The sequence below is a fragment of the Brienomyrus brachyistius genome, chromosome 24 (genome assembly GCF_023856365.1).
Source record: "Brienomyrus brachyistius isolate T26 chromosome 24, BBRACH_0.4, whole genome shotgun sequence".
Taxonomy (NCBI): Eukaryota; Metazoa; Chordata; class Actinopteri; order Osteoglossiformes; family Mormyridae; genus Brienomyrus; species Brienomyrus brachyistius.
Window position 1 is genome coordinate 2,722,487 of NC_064556.1, and position 26,988 is coordinate 2,749,474.

The 26,988-nt window shown below is 45.4% G+C and overlaps 4 protein-coding genes across 7 annotated transcripts; 1 reads left to right on the top strand and 3 right to left on the bottom strand.

Annotated features, from left to right (window-relative positions):
* Positions 1-1,399: 1,399 nt before the first annotated feature.
* On the top strand, positions 1,400-3,875 carry epdl2 (ependymin-like 2). The gene is made up of 6 exons (XM_048994992.1): positions 1,400-1,624; positions 1,811-1,845; positions 2,602-2,736; positions 3,130-3,316; positions 3,427-3,514; positions 3,592-3,875. Exons 1-6 carry the CDS (start codon positions 1,552-1,554, stop codon positions 3,716-3,718), a joined length of 645 nt encoding a protein of 214 aa, XP_048850949.1. The 5' UTR covers positions 1,400-1,551; the 3' UTR covers positions 3,719-3,875.
* A 2,255-nt stretch (positions 3,876-6,130) lies between these two features.
* On the bottom strand, positions 6,131-12,104 carry otub1a (OTU deubiquitinase, ubiquitin aldehyde binding 1a). Of its 2 annotated transcripts, XM_048994988.1 has the most exons (8): positions 11,491-12,104; positions 10,766-10,827; positions 9,855-9,953; positions 8,627-8,745; positions 8,446-8,511; positions 7,160-7,244; positions 6,884-7,078; positions 6,131-6,662 (listed from the first exon to the last, which is right to left on the bottom strand). In XM_048994988.1, exons 1-8 carry the CDS (start codon positions 11,534-11,536, stop codon positions 6,465-6,467), a joined length of 870 nt encoding a protein of 289 aa, XP_048850945.1. In that variant the 5' UTR covers positions 11,537-12,104; the 3' UTR covers positions 6,131-6,464. The 2 variants fall into 2 exon arrangements, with proteins under 2 accessions (XP_048850945.1, XP_048850946.1); XM_048994989.1 differs by lacking the exon at positions 8,446-8,511.
* Positions 12,105-12,244: 140 nt separating this feature from the next.
* Positions 12,245-13,670, bottom strand: LOC125720045 (cytochrome c oxidase subunit 8B, mitochondrial). Its single transcript, XM_048994993.1, has 2 exons — positions 13,405-13,670; positions 12,245-12,615 (listed from the first exon to the last, which is right to left on the bottom strand). The coding sequence occupies exons 1-2, from the start codon at positions 13,516-13,518 to the stop codon at positions 12,520-12,522; spliced, it is 210 nt and encodes a 69-aa protein (XP_048850950.1). The 5' UTR covers positions 13,519-13,670; the 3' UTR covers positions 12,245-12,519.
* A 638-nt stretch (positions 13,671-14,308) lies between these two features.
* On the bottom strand, positions 14,309-25,282 carry slc22a6l (solute carrier family 22 member 6, like). Of its 3 annotated transcripts, none has more exons than XM_048994987.1 (11): positions 25,139-25,282; positions 21,239-21,836; positions 20,867-20,970; positions 19,185-19,339; positions 18,828-18,996; positions 17,831-17,954; positions 16,907-17,022; positions 16,511-16,725; positions 16,304-16,412; positions 15,353-15,556; positions 14,309-14,818 (listed from the first exon to the last, which is right to left on the bottom strand). In XM_048994987.1, the coding sequence occupies exons 2-11, from the start codon at positions 21,626-21,628 to the stop codon at positions 14,725-14,727; spliced, it is 1,680 nt and encodes a 559-aa protein (XP_048850944.1). In that variant the 5' UTR covers positions 21,629-21,836; positions 25,139-25,282; the 3' UTR covers positions 14,309-14,724. The 3 variants fall into 3 exon arrangements, with proteins under 3 accessions (XP_048850944.1, XP_048850942.1, XP_048850943.1); XM_048994985.1 differs by lacking the exon at positions 25,139-25,282 and adding an exon at positions 22,875-23,016; XM_048994986.1 differs by lacking the exon at positions 25,139-25,282 and adding an exon at positions 22,456-22,982.
* Positions 25,283-26,988: the final 1,706 nt, after the last annotated feature.

Here is a 26,988-nt window from a genome sequence, read left to right on the forward strand (position 1 = left end):
TAAACGTCTGGGAGAAAACCACTTATTGCATAATTATTGGCATTTAGCATTGCTGAGGTGTATAAAAATGGCTTAGAAATGTGTAAATAACAGGTTTTATATATACTGTTATGTGAGACTCACTGTTATTGGATATGAGCAGTAATGTGTGACTCGCTGCTATTGGATACACATACAGTCACATGTTCCCTGGCTCGCTTTTGGTCAGGGAGCAATAATTGCATGACGCCGAGGAGTTTATGCACCCTGTTCGTGTCTTTTTATTGCTGTTGTATAACCATAAAGGAACATTTTGATGCAGCAGTTCAGACTTTGTGGCCTTTAGCCTGGGCCACTGTGTGGGTGGCTTGGTGAGTGGAGAGGAATAAAAGTGCAGGCAAGTTAAAGTTTAACTTCTCTCAGTGTGTAAAAGCCGGGAGCCGGGTTATAGAGACAAGAGTGCAGTGATGGGGCGTGATTTTCTAGTTACAGCATTACAGTCTTCATTCACGGAGAACAGACATCAAGACCGAACACACAGGAGCCTCCACTGGCAGACTGTGTTACACACACACACCGACACACACACACACACACCGACACACACACACCGACACACACACACACACCGACACACACACACACACACTGACACACACACACACTGACACACACACACACCGACACACACACACCGACACACACGCAAACACACCGACACACACACACACACCGACACACACATGCAAACACACAGACACAGATACACACCGACACACAGAGACACACACACACACACAGGTTTGTAATTATATCTTTGTGGGGACTCTCCACTCATTTCTATGGGGAACATTCTAATCCCAACTTGACAACAAAAAACAAGACATTTGGTATTTTTTTTTTTTCATTGCATTAACAGATCTTTGTGGGGACCTGAATAATTGTGCCTACAATGTCAAAATAACAGGGTCTTATCACATTGTAGGGACATTAGGTCCCCACAATGTAATATAAACATAATACTGACACACACATACATACACACAGAGACACACACACATATTACATACATATATTGTGTCACATTGTGTATATTGTGTCACATTGTATATATGTTCATTAGCAACAATGACTGATAACAGAAATGTGTTTTAAAGAAAATGTGTGGGTAGTATTCGTCCATTTCAAACAGATACTTCAGTAATAAGAAAACAATCTAAAAAGAACTTTATGCAGTATTTCTGCTCTCTGTCTCTCTCTCTCCCTCATATATATATATATACACACACACACGCACACACACACATATGCATGCACACACACACACAGCACAAATTATTTATGTACGTATGTGTGTACCTGCCAACAGAGAATGCAGATAATTCACAAACAGCGTGCTGAAAACCGGGAAGTGTTTGGAGGTTGTGTGCACCTTTAACAGGCATAACGGTAACGATTCACATGACTCACGGTAGGATGAAGAAAGAACGTGAACTTTGGATTCACACGTCCTGCATATAATGGGAGGGTTTCGAGTCAGGGGACACAGTCCGTCTCGGAACGCCGGATAGCATGCAGGCCCTCAGCCTCCTCGCCGTCTGCCTGTGCCTGGTGGCTGTGATGACGGAGAAACCTCATCCTTGCAGTAAGAGACAAACAGGAGGGGGGGGGGCATGGGGGGGCTTTCAAAGGCTTGGCATTAAAACCTGGACTGGGACGTGTCCTTACGGTGTCGTGCTTCTGTCATCTATAACAACTATAAAAGACTCTGGTGAAGCTGTTGGGGCACTGATGAATTTACCCTCCATTTCTGTATTTAATTCACTTTCAGAATCACCTCCTCTAATGGTTGGAAGACTTACTGTTGTAAGTATTTTTTTTTTTTTCTCAACCGATCATAAACCAAATACCAAAATATTTGGCTGTGCATAAACTTTGGAATCTGTGGAGCGTCTGAACTCTTAAAGAGCGTAAACTTGAAGTAGCACAATTCCTGAATGTCAGTCGCGGTGTAGGCAACTAAAACATTACAATGGAAACAATGAATGACAGCGTGAACAAGTAAATGTTATTGTATTAATAATAATAATTAAATTTCAATTGTCTTTAGCCAGGGGCGGCATGGTGGTGCAGTGGTTAGCACTGTTGCCTCACACCTCTGGGACCCGGGTTCAAGTCTCCGCCTGGGTCACACGTGTGTGGAGTTTGCATGTTCTCCCCATGTTGTCGTGGGGTTTCCTCCGGGTACTCCGGTTTCCCCCCACAGTCCAAAAACGTGCTGAGGCTAATTGGAGTCGCTAAATTGTCCATAGGTGTGTATGTGTGAGTGAATGGTGTGTGAGTGTGCCCTGTGATGGGCTGGCCCCCCATCCTGGGTTGTTCCCAGCCTCGTGCCCATTGCTTCCGGGATAGGCTCCGGACCCCCCGTGACCCAATAAGATAAGCGGTTTGGAAAATGGATGGATGGATGGATGTCTTTAGCCAATAGCAAATATTTAAGAGCCTCACATAACAATAGATTGATGGGGTTACTATGCTTATTGTCAACTTTGTTAATGTTCTGTTGGTCACATTGGCTTTTGTCCTGGGATTTGAACTCATAACCCCTCTCCTGCCACACAGGTATACCCCGAAGGGAAATTCGTAGCATATGAGCGGTTCAGCTATGACGCCCTGGGCCGGCAGATCCGCGTCAGAGCTGTGACGGTCGACCACAACCAGACCTCCTTCGTGGACGTGCTCCTGCTCTTCAGAGAGGTGACCCTCATCCCTTGGATAACAGCGGCTGATGATCTGACGTGCAGCTGGATGCACCCAGTGCTGGTGCAGGAATACTGCCGCTGTGCATAAACGTTAGACTCCGCGGGTCGTCTGAACTCTTAAAGAGCGTGAACTTGAAGTGGCGCGCAAATCCTGAATGTCAGTCGCGGTGTCGGCGAATGAAAGAAATGACAGTGGAAACAAATGAATGGTGAACAAGCAAAAGCAAAATAAAGTGATATATAGAAACAGGTGCAATGGATTGCAGTGGGCTGGCACCCCTTGCTGGGGTATTCCCTGCCTCGCGCCAGTTACTTCCTGTAATCGGCTTCGGACAGTGTATGCAAATGAACTGTGTACAGCCGTGCAGTGACTTCCTGCTTCTTTCAGGGGGTCTCCTATGAGATTTCGTACCAAAACCAAACCTGCAAGAAGGCGCCCCTGAAGACTCCCTTCCCGCCAATAGAGATCCCCCACGACGCCCAGCTGCAGGGGGAGGTGGTGCTGGGAAGTTCCTCTGCCCCTGGCATGGGGGTGCTGGTCAACGACTGGGTGGGCGCTGTACCAGAGCAGAAGGGTGAGAGAGGCGTCGTCAGTAGAAACACAAGGGGGCGCTGTTCCAAATCCCAGCGCTTTGGGCCCCAGTTTATCTTTCCCAGTTAATCTGTCCGCGTTTCCCTCGCACAGCAAAATACCAGCTGATTTTCACCGAATTCGGCTGCCTTCCCATAACTTCCATAAACCATATCGAAGACGTGGGACTGATTCTCACGAGGTAAGCACGTGCCCGTGATGGGGGGGGTGCATGCGCATCTGACTGACAGTTCTGAGTTTATTCTTCTGTCCCCCCAGTTTCTACGACCTGGTGATCGGGATCGAGGACCCAGATGAGTTCATCCCTCCGCCTTTCTGCGACAAAGCAGAACTTCAGCAGACGGAGAGCAGGAAGGTGAAGGACTTCCTCAGGTTCTTCATTTGAGAACAATCCAAAAATGTATTGTTGCTATGGAAAATAAAGGCCTTAAATATCTATTTTTACTACTACTACCAGTGTCCCGCTAATATTAAACATACAGCACTGAAAGTAAAATACTGACTCGAAACAAGCATTAATAAACAAAACTTACTAATTACAACTTTGAAAACTACCAGTCTGTTTTTTTTTTATGAAAATAGAATGGATACCTATCAGAACTTTGATTGGGATTTAGGGATTTCCAAAGTCTTCATTCCCTCGGACTGTGTGCTCAACGCGGTTTAGATCTGCTAACTCGACCTGTAGTTCACCAAAAGTTTTGGAAAAGCTTTAATTAAAAACAGAAAAATGTGTGTCATGACACCGAGAGAATATATGTGCAGTTAGTTGTTTGGGCTTTTAACAGAACAGGAGTTGAAGGTCGTGTGCAGTCCTCGGTGTGTTTGCGTACCGCGCAGGCCTCTATTCAGAGGCGAATCTGACTCAAGGTGCCCTTGGTAACAGCCCTGCACGACAAAGACCAAAAGATGCTGAAGGTGTCATCAAATTCTAGGAAGATGCATTTGCTTAATTTTCAACTGTATGAAGGAAGCAGCAAATAAATTAATTGATATTGCATTTGTGATTAATCACTTTTTGTCATATGTAATGTACTGTGTTGTTTGGAAAGTAAGGTTGGATGGTTTTTTTTTTCTAAATTAACCCAGAGGCTTTACTCATTCTAGTGCACGAGATAATTTATGAATCATTCACTCTGCACTATAGTGTTGTGTCTCATCTCTATACACCACTGCCATCTAGTGGCCAAAATGGCGGTTAACAACAGTGAAGTCCTATTCTATTACCAGCGGCCACATTAAGTCTCTTTTACCGAAAGTGACACACAAACTAAGGGTCAGAGAGCGTGCGTTACGGATTTCGGTCAAGGGCATAGGATATAATTCTGACAGTCATGAGATTCGAACCCGCAACCTTCTGGACACATATATGCCCTAAAATTTTATCTCTCCCACAGTCCAAGTGTATGTGGTCAAATCCCAGGACCATACAGTGCACCTGTGAGTTTGTGCCCTGTGATGGTCGGCTATCTTATCTGGGGTGTGACCCTATGGTTCCTGGGACAGGCTGCTCACTCACCATATGCCTGTACGGACAAGCACCAGAAAATATATATACGTACCTGAGAGTGTGTGCTGAAGGAAAACCAGTGTTATCTCAGAGAGAAGATGTCCTTCCACAAAAGCCATAGCAGGCCTTCTGGATGACAGTCGATGGAGCGCATGAGAGAGAAAGGCGCCAAACCTCAGCTACTGACGGCAGTGAGGACACTCCTGCCGGCACATGCACAGAAAGTGAAAAATGTTGCAGATTTATTGTTTGCATAAGAAAAGCTAAATTAACAAGCAATGTTTAGCATATCTCTGCACCTCCTCAGGACCTCCTCAGCACATACACTCTCCTTATTAGGTGTCTTTTTTTTTGACTGACCCATTCAGTTCTGTTCTTGTCACTTTGCTATTAATTGCAGTTGTAGTCACTGGCTCCCAAATGGATACTAAACACAAATGTTTGGTTTTTACGTCACTGCAAAGGTGTTACTGATTATAAAGCCCCCAATGAGACCGCCTGACAGTCAACTTTATAACTCATAACAGCTGTTTTAGAACTATAATTTAGGTTTTCGATTTATTACTACTTGAAATGAATGTTTTAATTACAACTAGTGGTTGTTTATAATGTGAAATGTTTCTTGTAAACAAACGAACAAAGTAATGACTTTTGTATTAAGATGAATAAGTTTGCAGTGTTTTTACTGGATTAATCAAGTGTTTCTCTAAGCGCTGCGATAGTATAATTTTGGTATATTAATTAATGTTTTGTCTTTTGTAGTATATTTCCTACCAAGTTGTTGGCATATTAAAAGCGTCTGAGTTTATCGTTTCTGTGTACTTTAATGTCTCAGTAGTGGATACATTTCGCCTCACACTTGTTGAATGAGCAAGACTGGCACCCTGGGCAGCGTGCCCACTGTTTTGAGCGTGCTGCTTGGCGGAATGGGCCCCAAGCTCAGCGACCTTGTGCCGAATAACGGGTAATGGAAGGGTGGGTGGACGAGCAAATAAGGCCACAGGGACAGAGATCAGTGTGAATTTTGAGCCACGGAGAGTCAAATACTGCTCCTCGACACAGATGACTAAAATGATTTTTAAAAAGTCCTTACAGGAACGCTGATAAAAGCAGCAATATAGGGAGACACAGAACAGACTGGGCAACCTTCACACATGTAGCAAAATACACAGACAGGACTTCACATCCCAATGTGGAAATCGACCGATACAGTCAGCAGATACCCACAAAATTAATTTCTGGCTATAGGCCTAGAAAGTGTGTTAGTTAAACGAGTTTGGGAAATAATCAGACAGACGAATCAGATTTATTAAATAAGTCAAAATGAATCAGACCTCATTACGACTGGAAAACAAATTCAGCAAGGAAAAAAAAATTGTAAAACACCATTTATAAACCGCAGGAAAAGAAAAACTGTACAAATGCAAAATGCTTCGAGTAACAACTATAAACAAACGTTTATTTCTGTGGCGTAAGGAAAAATGGCCAATATAAATAATTAACTTATTTAGCATTTTTTCCCTGTGTACCAACCTGGTGTTTTGTACAAATAAATACATTGTTACTGCTGACCTTATTGCCTATCCAAAATTCAGTGGCAGTGCAAGACCAGAAGGGGGCACTATTTGTAGAGGATGTCATAGTGGCCGGGTCTGTACAGCAGGAAGACGCGAGGCTCGCTCCCTTCTGGGAAGACGTGGGGGTTGACCGTGCCCCCTTCACCTCTGTCCATATACTCCACGAGTACGGAGACATTGAGGGCCTGAGCCAGAGCAATGACGTGGATGTGGTCACTTTCCTTAGACATGGGCTCCACCTCCTGGTGAAGGGAAGAAAAGACACCATCAGACAAGAAACTGAGCGTTGGGGTGGTTTCGTTCCAACCCCCCGTTCCTTAACAACAGCCAATTAAATCCCGGGACATCCAGAGACTGAACTGAGGGTAGTCTGACCGAAGGACCCACATCATTCAGCGTTTAGGGCTGTTTGCTGAGCCGTGGTACTTCAGCAGGCCCCCTCCCACCTGAAGCGCTGCCTCACCTGCTGACAAAATTCCTTGACGGAACGCCCCCCCTCAATGAAGTGCTGGAAGAAGGCGTGCTCGCGCTGCAGGTAACCCGACGTCAGCAGCCGCAGGTACACCACCAAGTAGTCAGATATGCCCGGCTCGTTAAAGGGCGCCAAGAGCTCCTCCAAGCACGGCTGCTTCTCGCACTGCTCGATGAGGTCCATGAGCTGCGGGAGGGGACGGCAGGGGGTTCAAACTCCGCCCCCGGCCATGGGGGTGCGGCATGCCCCGCAGGTACCGGCACTCACCGCGTTGTGGAAATCCTCGATGGTGAACTCGGTGAAGCCCTGACTCACCAGCTCCCGTTTGCTCTCGGCCGCTGCCACTTTGAACCTGCACCAAGGAACGCAGACACGGGGCGGGGGCCCCCCCCCGAAGGGAGCATCACCTGGGGTTCCCTCCCCCCCCCCCCCATCCCCGGTGCTTTCATATCAACTCCCCTCTAACCTCACAATTTAGCCCATCTAGTCAAGCAGCCTTGAGGAATACTAAGAATAATCATTTTTCCAGCCCTGTGCAAAAATGAGAGAATCCCTGCAGCGGTGAGTCCTTACAAATAAACACCATCATTACCCAGGTCCCTCCCCCCTCCCCGAGTCAAGCTGCCATGGAGTCAAAACGAATTAAAAACTCAGATTGAAGGGATTAACTGCTGCCCTCAGTCAGATACATTATCAATGACAGATGAGGTGAAGTCGAGGAAATTTTGAGACACCCCATTTCTAATATGGGGGGGGTAAAATGGTAAAATAGCGGTCCGGGAGGGGGGTGTGATTTTCATGATGTCATCGTTATTCTGTATATTTTCATGTCTGTTCTACAAAAAAAGCACGTTATAAACTTTAATCTTCTTCAAGGAGGTTATTATAATGCTCCACAGATGAAAAATGAATCCGCAAGAGCATCAAATGTCCTGAAACTGTGATGGACTGACAGCCTTGGCAGGGCACCCTGACAACAACGGGCATTTCTATTGGGTCCGAGTGACACGTGGGCGTGTGCTGATGATGCAATAATGAAGAGTCTCAATCAGTGAAACATGCACATTTTTTTTTTTCAAAGGAGCAGACATTTATTGAACATACTCTTTCTATTATGCGTCTGGGGTAGAAGAGATGATGTGTGAAGGGAGCTTCGCGGGCAGCAGGAGAGCAGGCCGAGCTGCAGAACAGAACCTCAGAGACAAACTGCACACATAGAGGGCTGATGTTTCGAATCACCTTCATGTGACCTTCTGAAATACCCTCAAATCCTCATGGCCGTCCTCACAATGGAGAGGAAATCCCTTAGCTTAGCGATTTCAAAGGGAAAAGCCCGCATCAAGCTCTACTTCACTCAAAAGTCCAACGACCTTCCCCACATGTGATGATTAAACTACCAGGTCGGCTCAGGGATTGTTGCCCATAACTACCACAGGACGACCACGGCTTTGGCGTTAATCCCCCCCCCCCACGCCTGTTCATTCCCTGGGCTACAGGGTGCTAACGGTGAACATCTATCCCAGGACCCAGAATGACGTCAGTCGTCCACTTACTCACGGCGGTCAGCAGTCTGTGAAACCATGCGTGACAGACAGCTGAAGAACCATCGAGTATTTAACCTGAGGGGACCCAGTAAAGACCCAGATGTAACGGAAACTGGTGTGAAGACACAACCTGACGAGTCAACAGCCATTGGACCACAGTCAAAATGACGCAACATTTTTATAATGTCACCTCTGCAGCTCCTTGGCGTCGTCCAGCAGGGACTCCAGATGCGAGAAGCCGAAGGCTCTGTAGAAACAATTACCGTCGGGTCGTGTCTTCCTGATGTACGAGTATTTTCTGTGCAAATCCTGAAGGAGAACGCAGGGCAATCAGAAAACGCCATCTCGACTCGCCCAGCTCCTGGGTGTCATGGTGGCCCCACTGGGTGACACTTTTGCCTCACAACCTTCAGGATTATGGGTTCCAATCCCACCCTGACTCTGTGTGCACTGAGTGATGTGGGTTTTCTGAGAATGAACCACTTTCCTCCGAGAATCCAAAGACATGCAGTCAGGTTACTTGATGCGGAGAACGTGCCCTGTAACAGGCCGCCCAGGATGCCCCCCCTCCTCGTGCCTATTTCGCCCGGGACAGGGTCCAGACCCCCACGACTCAACACTGGATAACTGCTTGAAAGATGGATGTACCCATTTAGTTTAACCAATATTAACTGCTACAAACATTAATTTAATAAACATTAGCTTATGGTGCATCTCCAAGGAAAAAGATTTGACAGCAACACAACTCATGCATAAACTAACACCTGCAATATAGACAATCTTACACTTACGGTCACCTCGTCCACTCTGGCCCCGGTGGACAAAGGACACCAAAGACACACCGGGGCCAGCAGAGATGCAAGGGCATCCTGATTTTGCAGAGCTCAATGCGTCTCTGAGTCAACAAGGGAGGGGCTTGCGCTTCACTTCTTTAACCAATCACAGTCTTCATCGTATGACATCACCACGATGGTCTCATTTTCAACCGCAAGGCTTGTTGCCAGCAAACTAGGAGTGTTGTGTGGCTCAGTGGGCTAAGCCACTGTGCCTGTGATCAGAAGGTTGCTGGTTCAAGACCCGCCACTGTAAACCAGCCATATGTATGTGGGCCCTTCAATAAGGCCCTTTGTCCCCCGGTTAACATTATTGTCATAAAATAAAAACACACCCTTACATTGCTCTGTACAGTCTTTACAGCTAAGCATGCTTGTATGGTTTGTGACAAAAGGCATAAATGATAAATGGGTACTCAGTGCGTCTAACTTAACAGAAAACACTATTTTGAATCAATGTGGTGATGTCATACGATGAAGACTGTGATTGGCTACGGAAGAGAAACAGAAGCCCCCCCTTTGTTGACCCAGGGAGATACTGAAGTTGGCACAACCAGGACATGCAGAGGTGCAAAGTGCCCTTACCTGTATCTTCTGCTGGTACACGGTGTCATCCAGAGTGTACTCCTCCTCCAGCACCGAGAGGGGCTGCCGCTCCGAGACCAAGGGGATGCTCGAGGCTATCTGAGGTCAGAGGCATGGGGAAAGGAAAGGAAATATAAAATGCAATAATGAGAATTATTAGAATAAATGTGATCGAGCACCATGCAGTGATTCTGTCCCTCATCCATACACATTACAAAAAGAAAAAATTTGAATTAAAACATCCTTTGCGCTTCATTAACATGTCTTTAATTTTCTGCAGCATTTGCAGTAGACGGGAACATTTCATAAGTGACAGGCTGACACAGGCTGACACAGGCTGACACAGGCTGACACAGGCTGACACAGGCTGACCTACCAGATGCCGCGGTCGCACCTTTCAGAACTTAAATGTAGAAATAAAAGTGGTTTTTCACTCAAATACTAAACTGACAGTTTGATCAAATGATGAACTACAAAAATGATTGTGTCAAGCAGAGGTGGAAGGTTCAAGTTCAGAAAGTACAAATCCAGACCATAATTTTGTATTTCAACCAACCAACTGAGTATAAAGAGTCACAGCCACAGAGTACTCAGCTGGTTGGATTTATACTTTCGGATCTGGAACTTTCTACCTCTGGTGCCAGGTGCCTTTCAGTGGTATTGAGACAAAGAACAATTAATAATACTGCAAATTTAAACCAGCACTTTACTACATTTAAAACTACAGTACTGTCTGGATTTATCAAGGATGGATGCGTGTTACAAGGGCTGATTAATGAACTGTATTGAGTGACAATAAGTGAATACTGACTGAATGACATGGAAAGGAGTGAGTTGTAATTACACATGTATTCATTCCCTGAAGCATGAAACACAAAATCCCTACGCGGAGTGTCTGACATACCGCTTACCTCCTGCTGAATACGGTCCTGCTGCGCTATAATGGCCTCGTCATAGGAAAGGCAGTTCACTCCTGTCACGGGCACAAAGACAAGGGGAGCGGAGGATTCCTTTTAAAACGTTAAAGTGTGCATATGCCGTCATACGTACATTTATTCAAAGTACTGGTGTCAGATCGTGCAGGCAGAGTGCTTTACGGGATCTTTAAACATGCTGTAAGAAGATTAAATCCATGGTAATAGACATCACTTGCCAGGACTATCACATTCAAATATACAATAAAATAAAATAAAAATCGAATGTTAATTGTAAAAGTACATGTCACTAAAATCCATAATTTTAGCGCTTAAATTACTTGCCCATTTAACGACAATACAAGGAAGGCAAGTGGGTTTGTTGCCACTGGAGATTAAAGACCCAGTATAACAGTTTTTGTTATTTGGGGTGTTTATGGGTATTTGAGACTGAGCGGGGGAACTTTAAGGGCAAACCCAGATTGACACTGGAAACGAACACAGCAAAAACTGATTAGTTAGTAAAAGGAAAGGGCACCAAAGTGGCCAAACTCAGCGGCTATGTTCCCGTTTTGAGTTTGCTTCGTATTGATTGGAGTTGTTTTGCCTTCGTCAGCCGCTATTTTTCCGAGCCACGCCGACAAGTCCAATGAACTACTGAGAAAAGCAACACGCCCTTCGAACTCCGAACTAGCTGGTAGCTGGGGGCCGTTTCTGCTCACCGTCCGTCTCCCTCCGTGTCGCTTCCTGCAGCTCCTCATCCGCCATCTTTCTCGTGTCCTAACAGCCAATCACACGCTTCCATCCTAACACTTCCGGGTCACGTGATCGTCCCGGGCCTTAAAAATGAAAGTAACGCTGGAAAGCGGTGTGTATTTGTCTCCTGGGCAGGATTGGTTTTTCTGCGTTAACTAATATCCTTGGGCTTTTTTTTTGTTATTGTCATTTGTTTTGCACGAAACATAATGGCTTTTGCTTACGAATATGACCACAGCTGCACGTGGTCTTACATTTTTCGCGAATCCTTTCGCATTCTAATACCGGTCTTGGATATGATATTAATATGAATTAATATTAAGCCCAGATTTGTCGACATGAATCCTCAGGTCCCGCCCATTTCATATTCGCAGAGCACATTTTCTTTAAAAACATGTTGATGCCCAACTTTCCTCTAGGTTAACGGTTTATTTTGAGAACACAGGGTATGTATTTTACTTATAGTGCATACCCTGCATAGGTTCTTGAGGCACGTATATTTTTAGCCACTGAGACCATTTTAGGAATTGCTTTAATTGCCAGGAAGCAGATTTTCAGTTGCACGCGTATGAAGAGAATCCATACTTTAAAAAGAAATACTGTTAAATGTAATCCTTATCACACAACCCCACTTCTCAGGCTGGAAATGATAAGCATTCAAAGAGAACAATCGGTTTAATTTCAGAAGGTGAAGGACCAGCTCCAAAATGAAAACAAACATTGTAAAAGGCTTAAATATTTTATTATAACACGCTCCTTACTGGGGGGCCATACATCACATTAGGTCATTGTCCTAATGACTTGGCGTCTTTACATCCACAGCAGAGGTTTAGACGATGAAGAATGGTAAACTGATCGGTGGAGAGGTAGATGGATGAAGGCGGGGGGGGTGGGTAACAGGATTTGTTCCACAAAGATTTAAGGAGCTGATCGCCCAAGGTTGCTGGTCCCAGAAAATATCAGAAGGAGTGGGACAGTGTAGGATCGCCTAGCTGTCAATCTCTCTTCTTGTAGGACTCGAGGTTTGCGAGGACCCAGCCTGCAGGTGCCAATATGCTGACCATGAACGCCGTCAAGCCGATGACGGTCTCCTGCAGCGCAGGCACAGCGACAAAACATGGTCAAGCTCGAAATATGTAATGCAGGCAAATCTTCATAAATATTACGCTACACATGTCAGTATCATTCACCTAAACGGCAGAATTGGTTATTGTACATTACTTTATCATCATCAGTCACGATTTCATGGAATCAGCGCAGCCAGTCTCCTGCTTAGGGCTTAATTATTTAATTTTTAGAATCAGATTTTTTTGGCTAGGTACAGTCGCATGTACTAGGAATTTCTTCGGAAAGTATTAATGCATTAAATCAAATAGTGCAAACAGTACAAAGTACTACTGAAATATATAAATATATGATGCCGAGTAGAACAGAGATGTGCAAAAATGCGGGCAGAGTCATTGAGGGAGCGATAAAAACAGGGGCTAAGTTTAGTTAACAAAACCTACGGAAAATACACGTTAGGTCACCCAAAACTGCAAAAACTATTTTATTACGAGAATGACTACAATCTACAGGCAGGCAAAATTAAATATTAGTTTCAATGATTGCGAACTCTGAGTTTTCTGAGCACAAACTCAAACCGTCACCGTAACCAATTTAGACAAATACACCGTGACCTTCAGAAGACTTAAACCTAAATAATAACATTATTATTAATTTTTTTACTTTGTTAGCTGGGTAGTTTTGTGATCAATGTTTGACCGTCATTTAGTACAGAAACCACTTATGAAGTAAAATGAGGCTAGGCCTAGAAAAGGCGGCACTGCTAAGCAAAGGCACGGCTACATCGCGTTAAACTGAGCGAGTTAGCTACTTACCGAAGCCCCGACCGGGGCCTTAGCCGGCTTGCTGGTGATGCCGGCGCGCTGGGTGATGCCCCAGCTCCTCATCAGCGGCCGAGCGCTCAAAACTCCGCGCAGAAGTCCGGGCATCTTCGTCTCCAGTTGAGAAAAGTGCGTCTGAAGGGCGACAGCAACGGCAAGCAGGAAGCGGATAGAGCCTCACGTGACCGGAAATGAAGGAACATCCGCCAACTTTCTGTGGGCAGTGAGCGCCCCCTCGCGGCGAACAGAATGAGACCACGCAATGAGCGGCTACAAGCGGTCCAGTGGAAATGCAGTAATTTTTAAGATATATTTCCAGATTTTTATCTTTTTTTTAATCAGTTATTTTTTTAAACCAGAATAGCATTTCAGTTTATTGATATTAGGCTAATATACTGTTTAAATGTTTTTCAAGATTTTTACACTAATAATGAAACGTACCGTTTCAAAGGTGACCACTCAATATTTTTCCAAAGCAATTTCCTGCTAAAACCAGTGAATTAGCAGGACGTAATTGTTATATCGTGTCAATAGGGCATTATTAGTAAAACATTTACAAATATGAAAACAGGTCACCATAAAAATAATTGAAAAAACACTTGCAACTCCTGCTACACTGATTTAATATTGGATTCAGCGTGAATAGGGTCATATGTTGAAATTTGTCTAGTATGAGTAACTATTCCAGCAGTTTATTTAAGGTGTAACTGGCCGCTCAGTCCACAGTGACACTAAACCCATTGTATCTCAAGACCTTGACTCACACTTTCCATATAAATCCTACAGTGAACAAGGGTGAGAATATTAACTGGAAAATATCTTTCAAAATGATGGAACAAATTTTCTGTATGCAAGGTAAGAAAAATTCCATATGCAAATATCATTCGGCATTCATAAATATAATGGATGAAATATAATCATTTAATATTTACATAATTTCCAACAGCACCTTCTCAGTAAATGCAGTACATTAAATTATTTTGGATTATGGGGGACTTATGGTGGACACAGGGCACAAGGAAGGAGGGCATCCTGGATGGGTTGCCAGGCCATCACAGGGCAGAGGGCTGGGGTGCCCCTCCCCCAGACTGGATGCCAGTCCATCACTGGACATACACATACACACAACCATACATTACAGGCAACTTAGAGACAACAATTAAACCATCACTTGAAAATGTAGCAACATGATGGAAGATAAAACAGCTCTGCGTGTTCCTGGGTTGCCCCTTTGGTCCGCATGAGGTGGCAGATCCACTCCATGCATATACACGCAGACTGAAGACAGGGCTGGTGACCCTATGGAGTGACGTGTCACATCACTTCCTTCTGGACTGAGCTGGCAAAATTTTTCAGGGTAACTTCATGCTCTTTGAAAGAGCTCTCAAAGGGCTGGTTCCTGTAGGTTCTAAAACAAAAATGGAAGAAGCATTTCAGATTTCTTTTCTTACCCTGTCTGCAGGACCCCGTGCGTGTTAAATGTTTACTGTCCGAGGTATTTCTGACTTCACGTTATAATAAACACGCTTAGGGGCTTCCATTAAGCCCTGTATTCATGTAGCAATTTTTAAAGCGTAACGTCAAAAATGCAGTTTGCATAATTTTGGCTACTGTTGTATAATTGCTAATAGTATGAGTACATATTCAGTGAAAGCCTGTATTTTATTGGTGCAATGAACTCTGAACTCTTCAAGAGGTAAAAACATGGCAAGTTCAGAATTTTTTTTTTTAGAAACCTACTTAATACGCGTGAAATATGAATCGTCACAAAAACACAAATAACCAGATATAAACAGAGTGCAGAGGAACCCAGATACAATGCTATAGCACTTAGTTCATCTTAAGGTAGTTGGGATATTAATGTTGCTTCATCGCTGTAGAGACTGTAGACCTTAGAGGTTAATGGATGCACTTCTGTCAGACAGGTAGGGTTTGCCCTCACCTCTCCTCCATGTCCTGAATGGTGTCCGGAAGAGGTACGGCCAGTGTTTCCGGTAAGAAGATCGCAAATATCCCGGCGATAATGGGAGCCCCCCCGTAGATGAGGCCAGGGAGCCAGGCTACCGTCTCCCCCAGAAGCAAAACCAGGGGGGCTACCATGGCACCAACCCTGGCCATCATAGAGACCCAGCCCATCCCGTTCTGGCTGAGAGGAGAACATGTTTGTGAAACAAGACAGATGGGATTATATTCTGACCAAAGAAGTATTAAAGTAGTAAGAAAAACAGAATTTGTTGAAGCAGGCAGCTGTGTGGGTTAAGACCTAGAAAGTTGCTGGTTCAAATCCTACGGTTGGCAGAGTGATCCCACTATTGGGCCCTTGAGCGAGGTCATTAACCCCAATTGGCTTAGGGACTAGCTGGCCCTACTGTCTCCTCTACACCAGCTGCATGAGGTGGCCTCCTGGGATGCCAGCTGCCATGAAGGACGCCCCACATATATGCTGAGCTCTCATTGGCCGCTTTTCTGTCACCCTCTGGTCAAACTCCTCTGCAACCAAAACTACAGTGTTTAGGTTAAGTGGCCAGTTCATGTGATGCGACACTATCACTCTCCTTTGTAGGCAGCTTGGCATATCTAAACTGGTACTGTGTGTGTGTGTGTGTGTGTGTGTGTGTGTGTGTGTGTGTGTGAGCACCAATGGGGACATTACAGGAGAAACAAACTTTAATGGATGAAATAAAAATGAATTCTGTTACGAGATCTCACAGAACCTTAGCGTTATCTCATAATACTTTGGCAAGATCTTGCAAAATGGTTCATTTTTTCCATTTTTTTATTTTTTGAATATTTGGCCAGATCAGAAGAAAGTCGATTAAACAGGTCAAAATTTTCCCCAATATCTGAATAAAGAGGATGATTTGCGGGCTGTTTCGGGTGTAGATCGGCCTACCGAATGACCGTGGGGTAAAGCTCTCCAGAGTACAAGTAGCAGCAGTTGAAGGAGGCGGCCAAGCAGCCTTTGCCCAGAACTGCCAGGCTGGTCCTCAGGATCTGCATCTCTGCACGGGTGACAAAGAGGAGAAGCAGGGTATCACAGGAGTGATGCAGCGTATCAGCAGGGAGAAACCAGCCAAAGAGCTGCCAAGGCTCACCGTACCGTACGGCACTGCCAGGTTGGCGAGGATGGTAACCCCGGCCAGGATGAGGGCGGCACACTGGGATGGCCGTCTGCCAATTTTGCTCATGCACACGACGGCGACGACCTTGGCGGGGATGTCCACCGCCCCGAAGATCACCTGGATCAGGTAGATGTCCACACCGAACTTTTGGAGGTCCATGGATAAGCCGTAGTAGGCGAAACTTGTAGAGAACCTGAAAGGAGACGGTTTCACACGTGTTTCCAAAAGGCTCTGCTTCAGATGAGTGCAGGAAGTGTGATGAGTGCCATTATTCATTTTTGGCTTGAGAAAAACGACAGAAATGAATTTTGACAACCACATAGAGACAGAGAGACACGCATGAGACAGTCTATCGAAGGGTGGGATTCACGCACCAGACGGCACTGAGGCAGATGGTGATGACTCTTATGACAGATGTGCGGAACAGGTCCATCGCAGAGTGAGTTCCTTGAGAGCAAGACATCTCCTTCATCATCGACTCCTGCAGCATCTACAGAGGAAGGATACCGGTTCATGGTTCGCTTCATGTCTTCATGGCTCATATGTTGCTGTGAATTTATTTTATCCCTCCATGTTCATGAGCAGGTATCCTGGGGACCTGGGTCATGTGGGGTCCTGGGGCTCTGGGTCATGTGGGGTCCTGGGGGCACAGGGGCCCTGGGTCATGTGGGGTCCTGGGGGCACAGGGGCCCTGGGTCATGTGGGGTCTTGGGACTCTGGATCATGTGGGGTCCTGGGGGCACAGGGGCCCTGGATCATGTGGGGTCTTGGGACTCTGGACCATGTGGGGTCCTGGGGGCACAGGGGCCCTGGGTTATGTGGGGTCCTGGAGGTACAGGGGCCCTGGGTCATGTGGGGTCCTGGGGCACAGGGGCCCTGGATCATGTGGGGTCCTGGGGCCACAGGGGCCCTGGGTCATGTGGGGTCTTGGGACTCTGGACCATGTGGGGTCATGGGGGCACTGGGGCCCTGGGTCATGTGGGGTCCTGGGGCCACAGGGGCCCTGGGTCATGTGGGGTCTTGGGACTCTGGACCATGTGGGGTCATGGGGGCACAGGGGCTCTGGATCATGTGGGGTCCTGGGGGCACAGGGGTCCTGGGTCATGTGGGGAAGGAAGCCTTAGTACCCTAACTAAACCTGAGTCACACCGGGACAACATGTCATCCCGTTTTACCTTTTGTCAAAAACAATGCTATAGTATAATCTGGTTCTAGTTAGAGTTGAGTAGTTGCTAGTTGAATTCAGTTGAAAAGAATCCGAAGCAGAGGTAAAGCTAACCATGAACGGCCACACCGACCTCAGCATTGATCCGGCGTCCCTCAGCCTCGCGGCCGTTGATCTGGGCTACGAAGCGCAGGTTTTTCACAGCTTGCTCCGGCTTCCTGCGCAGCACTAGCCAGCGTGCCGACTCCTGCAGCCACCTGCAGAGTGTCGACATGCCAGCACGCTCTTATGGCACGCTGGGCTACCTCAGCTGGCGATCAGCCAAAGGAAATTTCTCATAACATCCATCTATCCATTTTCCAAACCGCTTATCCTACTGGGTCGTGGGGGGTCCGGAGCCTAACCCGGGAGCAATGGGCACGAGGCAGGGAACAACCCAGGATGGGAGGCCAGCCCATCGCAGGGCACACTCACACACCATTCACTCACACACGCACACCTATGGGCAATTGAGTAACTCCAATTAGCCTCAGCATGTTTTTGGACTGTGGGGGGAAACCGGAGTACCCAGAGGAAACCCCACGACGACATGGGGAGAACATGCAAACTCCACACACATGTGACCCCGGGTCCCAGAGGTGTGAGGCAACAGTGCTATCCACTGCACTATCCACTGCACTATCCACTGGATGGATGAATGGGTGTCTCATTCCAGAAAGCATGTCCCAGTTACTCAAGATAAGTCAAGACTTTGCAGTTTAATGTAGGAAGTATTTTCTTCTACTAAACTCCACACACCAATCGGTTCACTGCGGAGAAGACATGCAGCACCAAGCTACTCATGATTTCCGATAAAATATGTTGCTGTTGAATTTTTCGGATGTATTTTTTTGCTGCTTCAATCACCACAGAAAGAACGTCATTCGGTCCCATCATATCCGAGAGAAGACTGACATTTCTACAGCCGATCTCCAAAACTCCCAGCAGGACGGCGTAGATGGATAGACAGCACCAGAGCCCCTCTAGAACGTACCTTTGTCAGTTTTGGAGTGAACTGCCCCTTTAATGTAAATAAGATTATAATAGGACAGTGAACTCCCTGAAGGATAGTAGCTTCTGTGAAATCTCACCAGGAGTAGAGGAAGGAGATGTAGAATGGTATGGAGACAGCCAGGGTGAGCCAGCGCCAGTCCCGGATGAAGTAAGCCAACCCAGCCAGAATCATCTGGCCCATGGTATAGCAGTATCCCGTGGCAGTGCCCACGACGGTCCGCACTTTGGTGGGAATCCACTCTAAGACTGCCGTGAGATTGCAAGGATGAAGAGAGAGACTGAGGCTCTAACCAATCACACGTGGGGAAGGAGCAACCTGTCCCACTGTGACTCTGCTCCCTGCCTAATCACAGGACTTTAATTAGGGAGAGGGACCGGCTGGATTAGGGTTACGGACTGGGGGCTGGAGGTTGGGTTAGGCTGAGGGGACTCACTGAGCGAGAAGGAGTTGAGCACCATGCCGGACAGCGCCATGCCACAAAGGAAGCGGAAGAGACAGAAGAGGGAGAAAGAGGGGGCGAAGGCGGCACACGTCCCCGAGACGGCCATCAGGAGGTGGGACAACAGCAGCAGCATCCGGCGACCAAACCTGGGTGGCGGGAGAGGGTGGGGGAGGGTGAGGAACAGGCCCTGCATGTGCTTATACTTCATAGAGTTGCTGAAATAAGGCTTTTGAAGTCCTTACTCTAGCACAAAAACCTCAAATGTAGCTCAAGAGTGTTGTGCTAGCAATGCAATGGGTGTGGGTTTGAATCCCATGGAGCACCCAGATAAGTGAGTGCGTGTTTACGTCAAAGTGCATTCTGGGTAAACCAGTATAGTGCTGTAAGAAGTAAAGGGCCACAAAATCTAGACTGATAAGAATCACAGAAGGTTGAAAGCATGAAGGCTCTTGGCTCATGTCCTACGGGGACCATCTGTTACACATACTTTGTCCAGCAAATTATGCAGCTTCTATTAATGAAAATAACTGTCATTTGCTTTGGCTAAAACTATCAAAAGTTATGTGATGGTAAATGTTTCATGTCTGACCTCCTGGCACAACAAATGTGGCTGGACACCAAATGGGACCTTCAGTTCAAATCGATTCGGCTCTGTCTGTGTGCGGCGTGATATTGCTGGCAGCACCCAGAAAGGAGCGCGACCCCCTGTCAGGGCCGTCTAGGGCAATGGGTGCAAGTCAGAACAACATCAGACTGACTGGACAGGAGGGGGCCCTTTTTCCTGTGCATGTTAGGAATTATAAGATATTTAGAGGATGCCTGAGACGATCCAGGGTTTGCTTAACAGTATGTGTCCACTTACATTAAGGTACAGCTGATCCCTGTGTGTCTCCACTGCGTAAACCTGTCACAGTTTTGTGAAGAAGTCAAAACACGAAATTGTCCTGAAGTTCTCACCTTTTGTATAGGTGCTATAACTGTTAGCGGCTAACTTTCAGGGCACCACGCTAACTTTCAGGGCACCACGCTAACTTTCAGGGAACCACACTAACTTTCAGGGAACCACGCTAACTTTCAGGGCACTACGCTAACTTTCAGGGTACCACGCTAACTTTCAGGGCGTCACGCTAACTTTCAGGGTACCACGCTAACTTTCAGGGAACCACGTTATCTTTCAGGGCACCATGAAACCCTCCTGTTTCCTCCCAGCTGTGTTCTCCACATAATCCCCAATCCTAACGTGGTAAACATCAACACCTGTATCTGATCAGCCCCTCGTCAGTCCTGTATATAAATGCTTTCCAGTCCTGTGTTTCCCTGTTCAGTATCGTCGGCAGTCCTCTGGTTACCTGTGTCCTTCCCCATGCTAAGCCTTCCCCTTTTGATCCCTGGCACTCCTGTTTGTTTCCCTGCTCCTCTATTGTTAAATAAAGCCACTTTTCTTTTCCTGACATCTGCCCTTGGCTCCTTTAGTTTTTGGAAGTGATGCATTTGAGGCATTTAACCATTAATCCTTATTTATCATGTTGATTTATGTTATAACAACACTGTCTATTTATTTGAACCATCTGCAGTTTCCTTGCACTCATTCCCAAAACCATGGATATGTCACATATTTCGATCTGTGCGCATCAATGGCACAGATGGAAACTTGGCATGCAGTGGGATTTTACCTGTCCGCCAGACCTCCGAATACCACTGCTCCCACTAAAACCCCTCCCATGTAAACGCTCTGGCCCATCTGCTTGTACGAGCGCAGGTCACACACCAAGTCCCACTAAGAGAGAAACAGACGCAGTCATTTGCAAAGCGGACCGGAAGCCGGACGTCTTTTTTGTTTAACCATAAACTGTGTCAACAATCGCAGACCAGTCATGACCACTTTGGGTTAAAGGTAAAGGTTAAAAAAACATACACATTAGCTGATTGACAGCAAACGTTTCTATCAGATGGGCCCTCAGCCATCTCCGTCTTACAAATGATAATGTGTTTGAGATCCATCAACTATCTCCAAGCTCTGAAGCAGGTTTTCTACTGCACCCTACCTCAGTTATTATGGTGGAGCTCATCTCGCTCGTGTCGTACTCCCAGCCGTCTTCACATCCCTGTAACTCTTTGCTAAGGGTATCTGCAGTAGCTCTGGAGGTGGCATTGCTGGCCTGGAGGTGCCACTGAGGAGTAGCGTAACGGTGGCACTTAGACAGCTGCCCGTCGGCCTCCAGCGGCACGAAGAGCCCCACAGCCTGGCCAGGGTCCAAGTGGGGCGCTGAGAAGTTCTTTGGAGCTCGGCAGCGGTGGGGCGGCACGGAGGCCACGAAGTTCTGGAGGAGGTTGTGACTGGCCATCATAAGGATAGGCAAGGAGAGCAGCGTGACGTGGATGATCTGGAAACGTCCAGTGCTGCCTACCAGCTCCAGAAGGTCTGAGAAAGCCATGGCGGCAGAGCAACTAACAGCAACAGGCTCGGCTTTCGAACAGAGCTACAGTCCGACGCTAATGACCAACCCTGTGTGAGGTGCTCTGACCGAGCAGAACACGAGTCTGCAGAAACACACATGTAAACGCAATCGTGACCATGAACTGCTCCTGCCGGTTCAGCCTCTCCAGACCAGTTATGGAGAATTAGCCTCTGGACCCAGTTCTCTGAAACACAAAAAACAGTAAGTGAATATTTCATCCAATACAAGGTCATATATAACTTTAACAAGCATCACAACAGAATCTTCACAATGCATTCAAAAAATTAGCCAACTGGTTTTTGATGCTATATTAGGGCATATCAACCCCCAAACCGTGGAAACGCGGGGGTATTTGCGATTAGGGTAGTTAATTGAGCTATATATATATATATATATATATATATATATATATATATATATATATATATATATATATATATATATATATATATATATATATATAGAGAGAGAGAGAGAGAGAGAGAGAGAGAGAGAGTTTCGCTCGTTCTGTTCTCATTAGGAAAATGGAACCGGTAAACTTATGGAAGAACCGCTCCGCCCCGGTTCGTGAGATTTTTGCAAGACGTAAGCCGGTCCGCAGACACCGAAAGGGTATTTACTGCAGAACAATTTGCATAATTAGCGTAAATTTTTTTTAGAATTCCTCATTGAATAATTATTTCCTGTTGTATAAGAGTTATATACAAATGGTTTCTAAAGAGGATGAAAAGATTGGCTCACTGAAAGCTGATGCCCGATGAATGAGATGAATGTACATGATAAAAACTGATAATAATACCTACCTAGATTGCTCTTGAACCGGGATTGATGAACCGCACCGTTTCACACAATAAAAAATATATGTATCTAATTTGAGACGATATATCTACCAGTAAACAGCGTAAGATACCTCGTTGTGTGAAGCAATTCCAGCAACTTTACTTACTGAAAAAAATTCTATTCGCTTACAAAGACAAATCCCTCATCTTTTAAAAAAAGATCATTTGAGAAAAAAAAAGTCAGTATTAGCAAATTAATATTTTCAAAGTCTGATGATGTTAATTAGTTACATTAATGTAATTTAAAGAAATATTGAAGAAAGAAAACTTTTGATTATCTTTTTGACAGCGTTTCCGCGTTGTTTCTAATGACACAGTTAAACTGACTGTAAAACAGTTATTAAAAAGCACAAATTTCTGACTTCCCTAATCCTTCCACTTACTGATGGAACGATTCCTTTTCCCGAATGAGCATTAAAGTAACTTTTATCTAGCTGAGGTCCCCGGGTGCTGTCTTATCTGTCATGGTCAGTATGGGAAAAAATAACGTGCAGTCTCCGGTTTTATGCGAATTGCATCACCGGTACAGCACGGAGACCCCAAAACACACTCGGGTTACGTAAGAAGACTTTATGGTCACTGAGTAACCACAGCGTTCCCCCCCCTCCCCCTCCGATCCGCTGATTAGCTTTGCTGATAGCGGAGTAGCAATTGACGCGAGCATGCGCAGTGACAGCACTGATGGTAACACACTGGAACGAGCTAATGGCCGAATTACATAAGGAGAAAACTCGGAGCTCATGGTGGAATGCAATCCCAGGAAAAACAGTGCTCAAGTTCACGGTGATCTCTTCTGGTGTTTAATAAATCGGACAGTGAAGTTTACAGTTTAACCATGAACATGATATAATTAAACTGTGTAGGAAAACTGCGGCGTTTTATTTTATTTTTTTACAAGCCACCTTGTTCGTGAATTTTACGGTTCATGATTATTTCACAAACTGTGAAGTTAGGTTTTGATATGGCACGAAGCTTACAGTCAACTCTGAATATTTCTATGTACTATGAACTTTCATTATGATGATAGTGTACAGTTTGTTTTAAGTCATGGCAGGAAAGGCTGATGAACGGGACCGTTATTAATGATGTTTCATGCTGGAATGGCATAACATGCTTGCAGAAAAACATTTAGTTAGTTAAACATGATTGATACTTCTTGCTACTTCTTGCATGTTCCCAAAGGACATCACTAATGCTGGGTACACTTGGTCTGAAATACATTCAAACATGAGATGGTCGCCGCAAGTGTGGCTGACAGGAGTTTCACTTACACAAAAATGTTCTGAGAGCAGAAAGAAAAATTATTGGTTCAATGAGATAACCAATCAGGTTGTAGAGGAGGTGGGGCTAACCAATCAGATATCTTGGTCCTGCCTTCTCTACTTGCTTGGTCTCATTCATGAAATGTCTGCAGAGTTTGTATGTAAAATATATGCACAAGGGAAATCCAGGGCTAATCAATGTTTTAGTAAAGACAATGTTTGCAGATATGAATGGATCTTACACATGGTTCTCGGCACATGTAGAGCGTAAATAATATACAGCAGAAGATATGACTGTCATTCCAACAGCACAACCTAAGTGGAAAAAAATTAAATATGAGAAGTCAATGCTGAACAAGCTAATAGTTTTAAGATTAATAAATTGTGTGTTTATCTTCTGTCACCTATTACTTGGGTCCATACCTAATTGAGTCAATATTTTTATAAAAGATTTTAATAAAATTGCCTTTTATATGCAAATTATTACCTGAAGCACATGACTTACCAACTCGAGAGCATGACACCTAAAGGGTTCTGTACAACGTGTCTGTGATTTACGGATGTTTCATAAATGAAACCCATAAAAATGGGTCAGTGAGTTGAAGCATGATGTTTTTCTAAACGAAAACCTCTCTCCTATTTTACTTTATTCAGCAACCTTGTATTTTTTGACGTAAAGTAGCATTTGGTAAAATTTGCTTGAAGTTTGTGTTGTGAATTGTCACTCTTATTTGTGTGTTTTAAATACTTGAGATAAGCTACTCATTGCCCGTATTTTAGATGCAGTAAGAAGAGCAAAGCTAGATCTATCCCCGCAAAACTCAGGCTTTGTGGCGTCAGGAGGCTCAGTTCTGCTTTGGAGAAAGACAAACAGCGGGGACTTTAAAGCTGATACTGAATCTGCCTGTAGGCAGATTCACAGCGTCACAGAAGAACCACGAATCGTGACACTGAAGCTAAGTTCGGCCGTACAGTAGGTTCATAGCGGATCCCTGAACTATCCACAGCTTAACTGTAAACTGTTTGACTGTAGATTTCACAGTAGAACTGTGAAAAGTGCCAATTCCATGCAAAAGTTCATGGTCGAACTATAAAATCATCCAGGGTCAATCTGTAGAAATGCACAGTAAAATTGTCAGAGAAGTTTACAGTTTCACCGTCAGTTTTCACAGAGCATTTTCCCCTGCAATCTGGAGGTGGGGGGGCTGTGTCACAGGAAGAAGCTCAAACTTAAATAATGTGCAAACACCCCCAGAGAAAACACACCCTAAAAAACACTCCCCCCACCATGCACTTGGCACATTTTATGGCTCTTTTCTTCAGATTGGAAGTGTACCCCGTTCAGCCCCAAACACCATCAACACCCCAGCTGACTGGCTCCTCACCCAGCAGGCCCACGGAGGTCCTTTGGCCGTCTGATTCGTCTCATCCACAGGTTTGTAAGATGGTGCTCCTTTGATAAGGGTCAGTAATTACACTGAGTCTGATGGTTATTTAACTTCTGATGGACTGAAAAGGGACTTATTGACAGAACTGCTGTAAACAGATTCCTGCGTGTAAATGGTACATCGGAAGGGGCCGTCAAGATGTCGGTGCACAGACACAGTGTCCGTATACTGTCAGGACGAAGTACCACTTCTTTCAGTACCGAAACGGAGGAACATTTTCGTACCATTGGGGTACATTAATGGAGGTTTGCCAACTGTGGCCAGAGGGTTGGCGTGAGATATTCAATGCGAGATGAGTTTGCGCATGCATTTACGTGTTTGTGACAGTTTTATTACCTTGTAAATAGCCTGTAGGGTTTGCAAACTGCCCCAAAGCTTTTCATGCAGCTAAATTTAGGTTTATAACGGAATAATAAAGATTTGCCGTAAAATTTTACTCACAGTGTAGCACGACTCGTGTGTGTCCGTGGAAATGTTTTGCTCGATGTATGTATTATACATACCAGGTCAGAAATGGACAGCCTGATACTCCCTGTGCTTTGGACAGTCTTCGTTAATGTTGGCATTACTGACTATTCAGGGTCATGCCCTGTTTGTTTTTCATGTTAACTAGTAAATAAATGTCTTTAACAGATAACAGCTAATCTGCTGCACTGCAAAATCTGTCTACGGTTGGACCCATAGTCTTCATATTCGAAAGTACCAACCTAAACGGCAGCCTGGACTTCATAGCTACAACTACAGCAAAAACATACACAACTGTGCAAAGTCAGACAATGCGAAGGGCGTCTTTTAATAGAGGGAAAAAAATATGTAGATGCCATTTCAAGTGGTTCAGATGTATAATTTTTGTTTTTTTTTCTCCTACCGTTATCAGGTGCAAAGTTCAGAGAGGACAGTTCTGACACACCGCCGGTCCAGAGAAACTGCTTCCCTAGTGGGCTAATGTGCACTGGGAGCCGGTAACTTATTACAACCGCCTCCCGTGTAATGGTTCACCATAAATCGGTAAATTTATGCTCAGAGTGCTGATAGCAAACCTCAGAGTCCTCTTAACGGCGTCATTAGTTCATACGCGCTTGTTGCAGAACATTAAACTTCTTTAACAATTTACTCTGAAGATACCATGTATCCTGGGACAGGAGCGGCCACTGACTTTTCCTACACTGCTTATGCTACCCCCCTGCCCCCATCTCACCTATTTGGCAGAGGCAGTAATAATTACAATCTCCAAACCCCAACATAACCCCAGTTCCCTCCTTTACAGCCGCCCCTCGTCCGTCAAAACAGAGCATGGGTGAACTGCATGATAATCACTCCCTTCTGTAGCACGCAGGACAACCCAGAAGGTTCCTGGAAGGTTGGGCCATCATCTGGGTCATCGTCTGACAATGTCCTCCTTATCTGACGAGGGGCTGTGAAATTTCACTTCTTGCAAACGAAAGAGGCAGAAGCTCCTTTTAACATCCAAGGTGGTCAGATGGGACCTTCCCACCATTACGGCAATGTCACTGATGGGAAACTCTCTGGGAATTTCAAGAAGCGTGTGCATGGCAAGCGGATGCATGTTTGCTGTATGGACTGGCCTCCCCTTCAAACACAGGGACAGGTGTGTGTGTGTGTGTGTGTGTGTGTGTGAACACATTGCGGGGACCACGACACTAAAAATGGCAAAAGTCTTGTATTTTGCTTGATTTCTTATGGTTAAGGTTAGGGCTGGGTGGGGGTTAAGGTTGCCATGTTGGGATTAGGGTTTTTCATATTGAAATGAGTAAATGGTCCCCACA

What these genes read in the sequence shown, in the direction of transcription:
- epdl2 (XM_048994992.1), top strand. Translation starts at nt 1,552, where the DNA reads ATGCAGGCCCTCAGCCTCCTCGCCGTCTGCCTGTGCCTGGTGGCTGTG. An exon ending in TGCTCCTGCTCTTCAGAGAG is followed by an intron (nt 2,737 to 3,129) that starts GTGACCCTCATC and finishes TGCTTCTTTCAG; the next exon opens with GGGGTCTCCTATGAGATTTC. An exon ending in GTGGGACTGATTCTCACGAG is followed by an intron (nt 3,515 to 3,591) that starts GTAAGCACGTGC and finishes CTGTCCCCCCAG; the next exon opens with TTTCTACGACCTGGTGATCG.
- otub1a (XM_048994988.1), bottom strand. Translation starts at nt 11,536, where the DNA reads ATGGCGGATGAGGAGCTGCAGGAAGCGACACGGAGGGAGACGGACG. An exon ending in GACACGGAGGGAGACGGACG is followed by an intron (nt 10,828 to 11,490) that starts GTGAGCAGAAAC and finishes TGCCCGTGACAG; the next exon opens with GAGTGAACTGCCTTTCCTAT. An exon ending in AGGACCGTATTCAGCAGGAG is followed by an intron (nt 9,954 to 10,765) that starts GTAAGCGGTATG and finishes CTCTGACCTCAG; the next exon opens with ATAGCCTCGAGCATCCCCTT.
- LOC125720045 (XM_048994993.1), bottom strand. Translation starts at nt 13,518, where the DNA reads ATGCCCGGACTTCTGCGCGGAGTTTTGAGCGCTCGGCCGCTGATGAGG. An exon ending in AGGCCCCGGTCGGGGCTTCG is followed by an intron (nt 12,616 to 13,404) that starts GTAAGTAGCTAA and finishes CCTGCGCTGCAG; the next exon opens with GAGACCGTCATCGGCTTGAC.
- slc22a6l (XM_048994987.1), bottom strand. Translation starts at nt 21,628, where the DNA reads ATGGCTTTCTCAGACCTTCTGGAGCTGGTAGGCAGCACTGGACGTTTC. An exon ending in ATCTGCCTCAGTGCCGTCTG is followed by an intron (nt 16,726 to 16,906) that starts GTGCGTGAATCC and finishes GTCTCCTTTCAG; the next exon opens with GTTCTCTACAAGTTTCGCCT. An exon ending in CAACCTGGCAGTGCCGTACG is followed by an intron (nt 16,413 to 16,510) that starts GTACGGTGAGCC and finishes TCACCCGTGCAG; the next exon opens with AGATGCAGATCCTGAGGACC.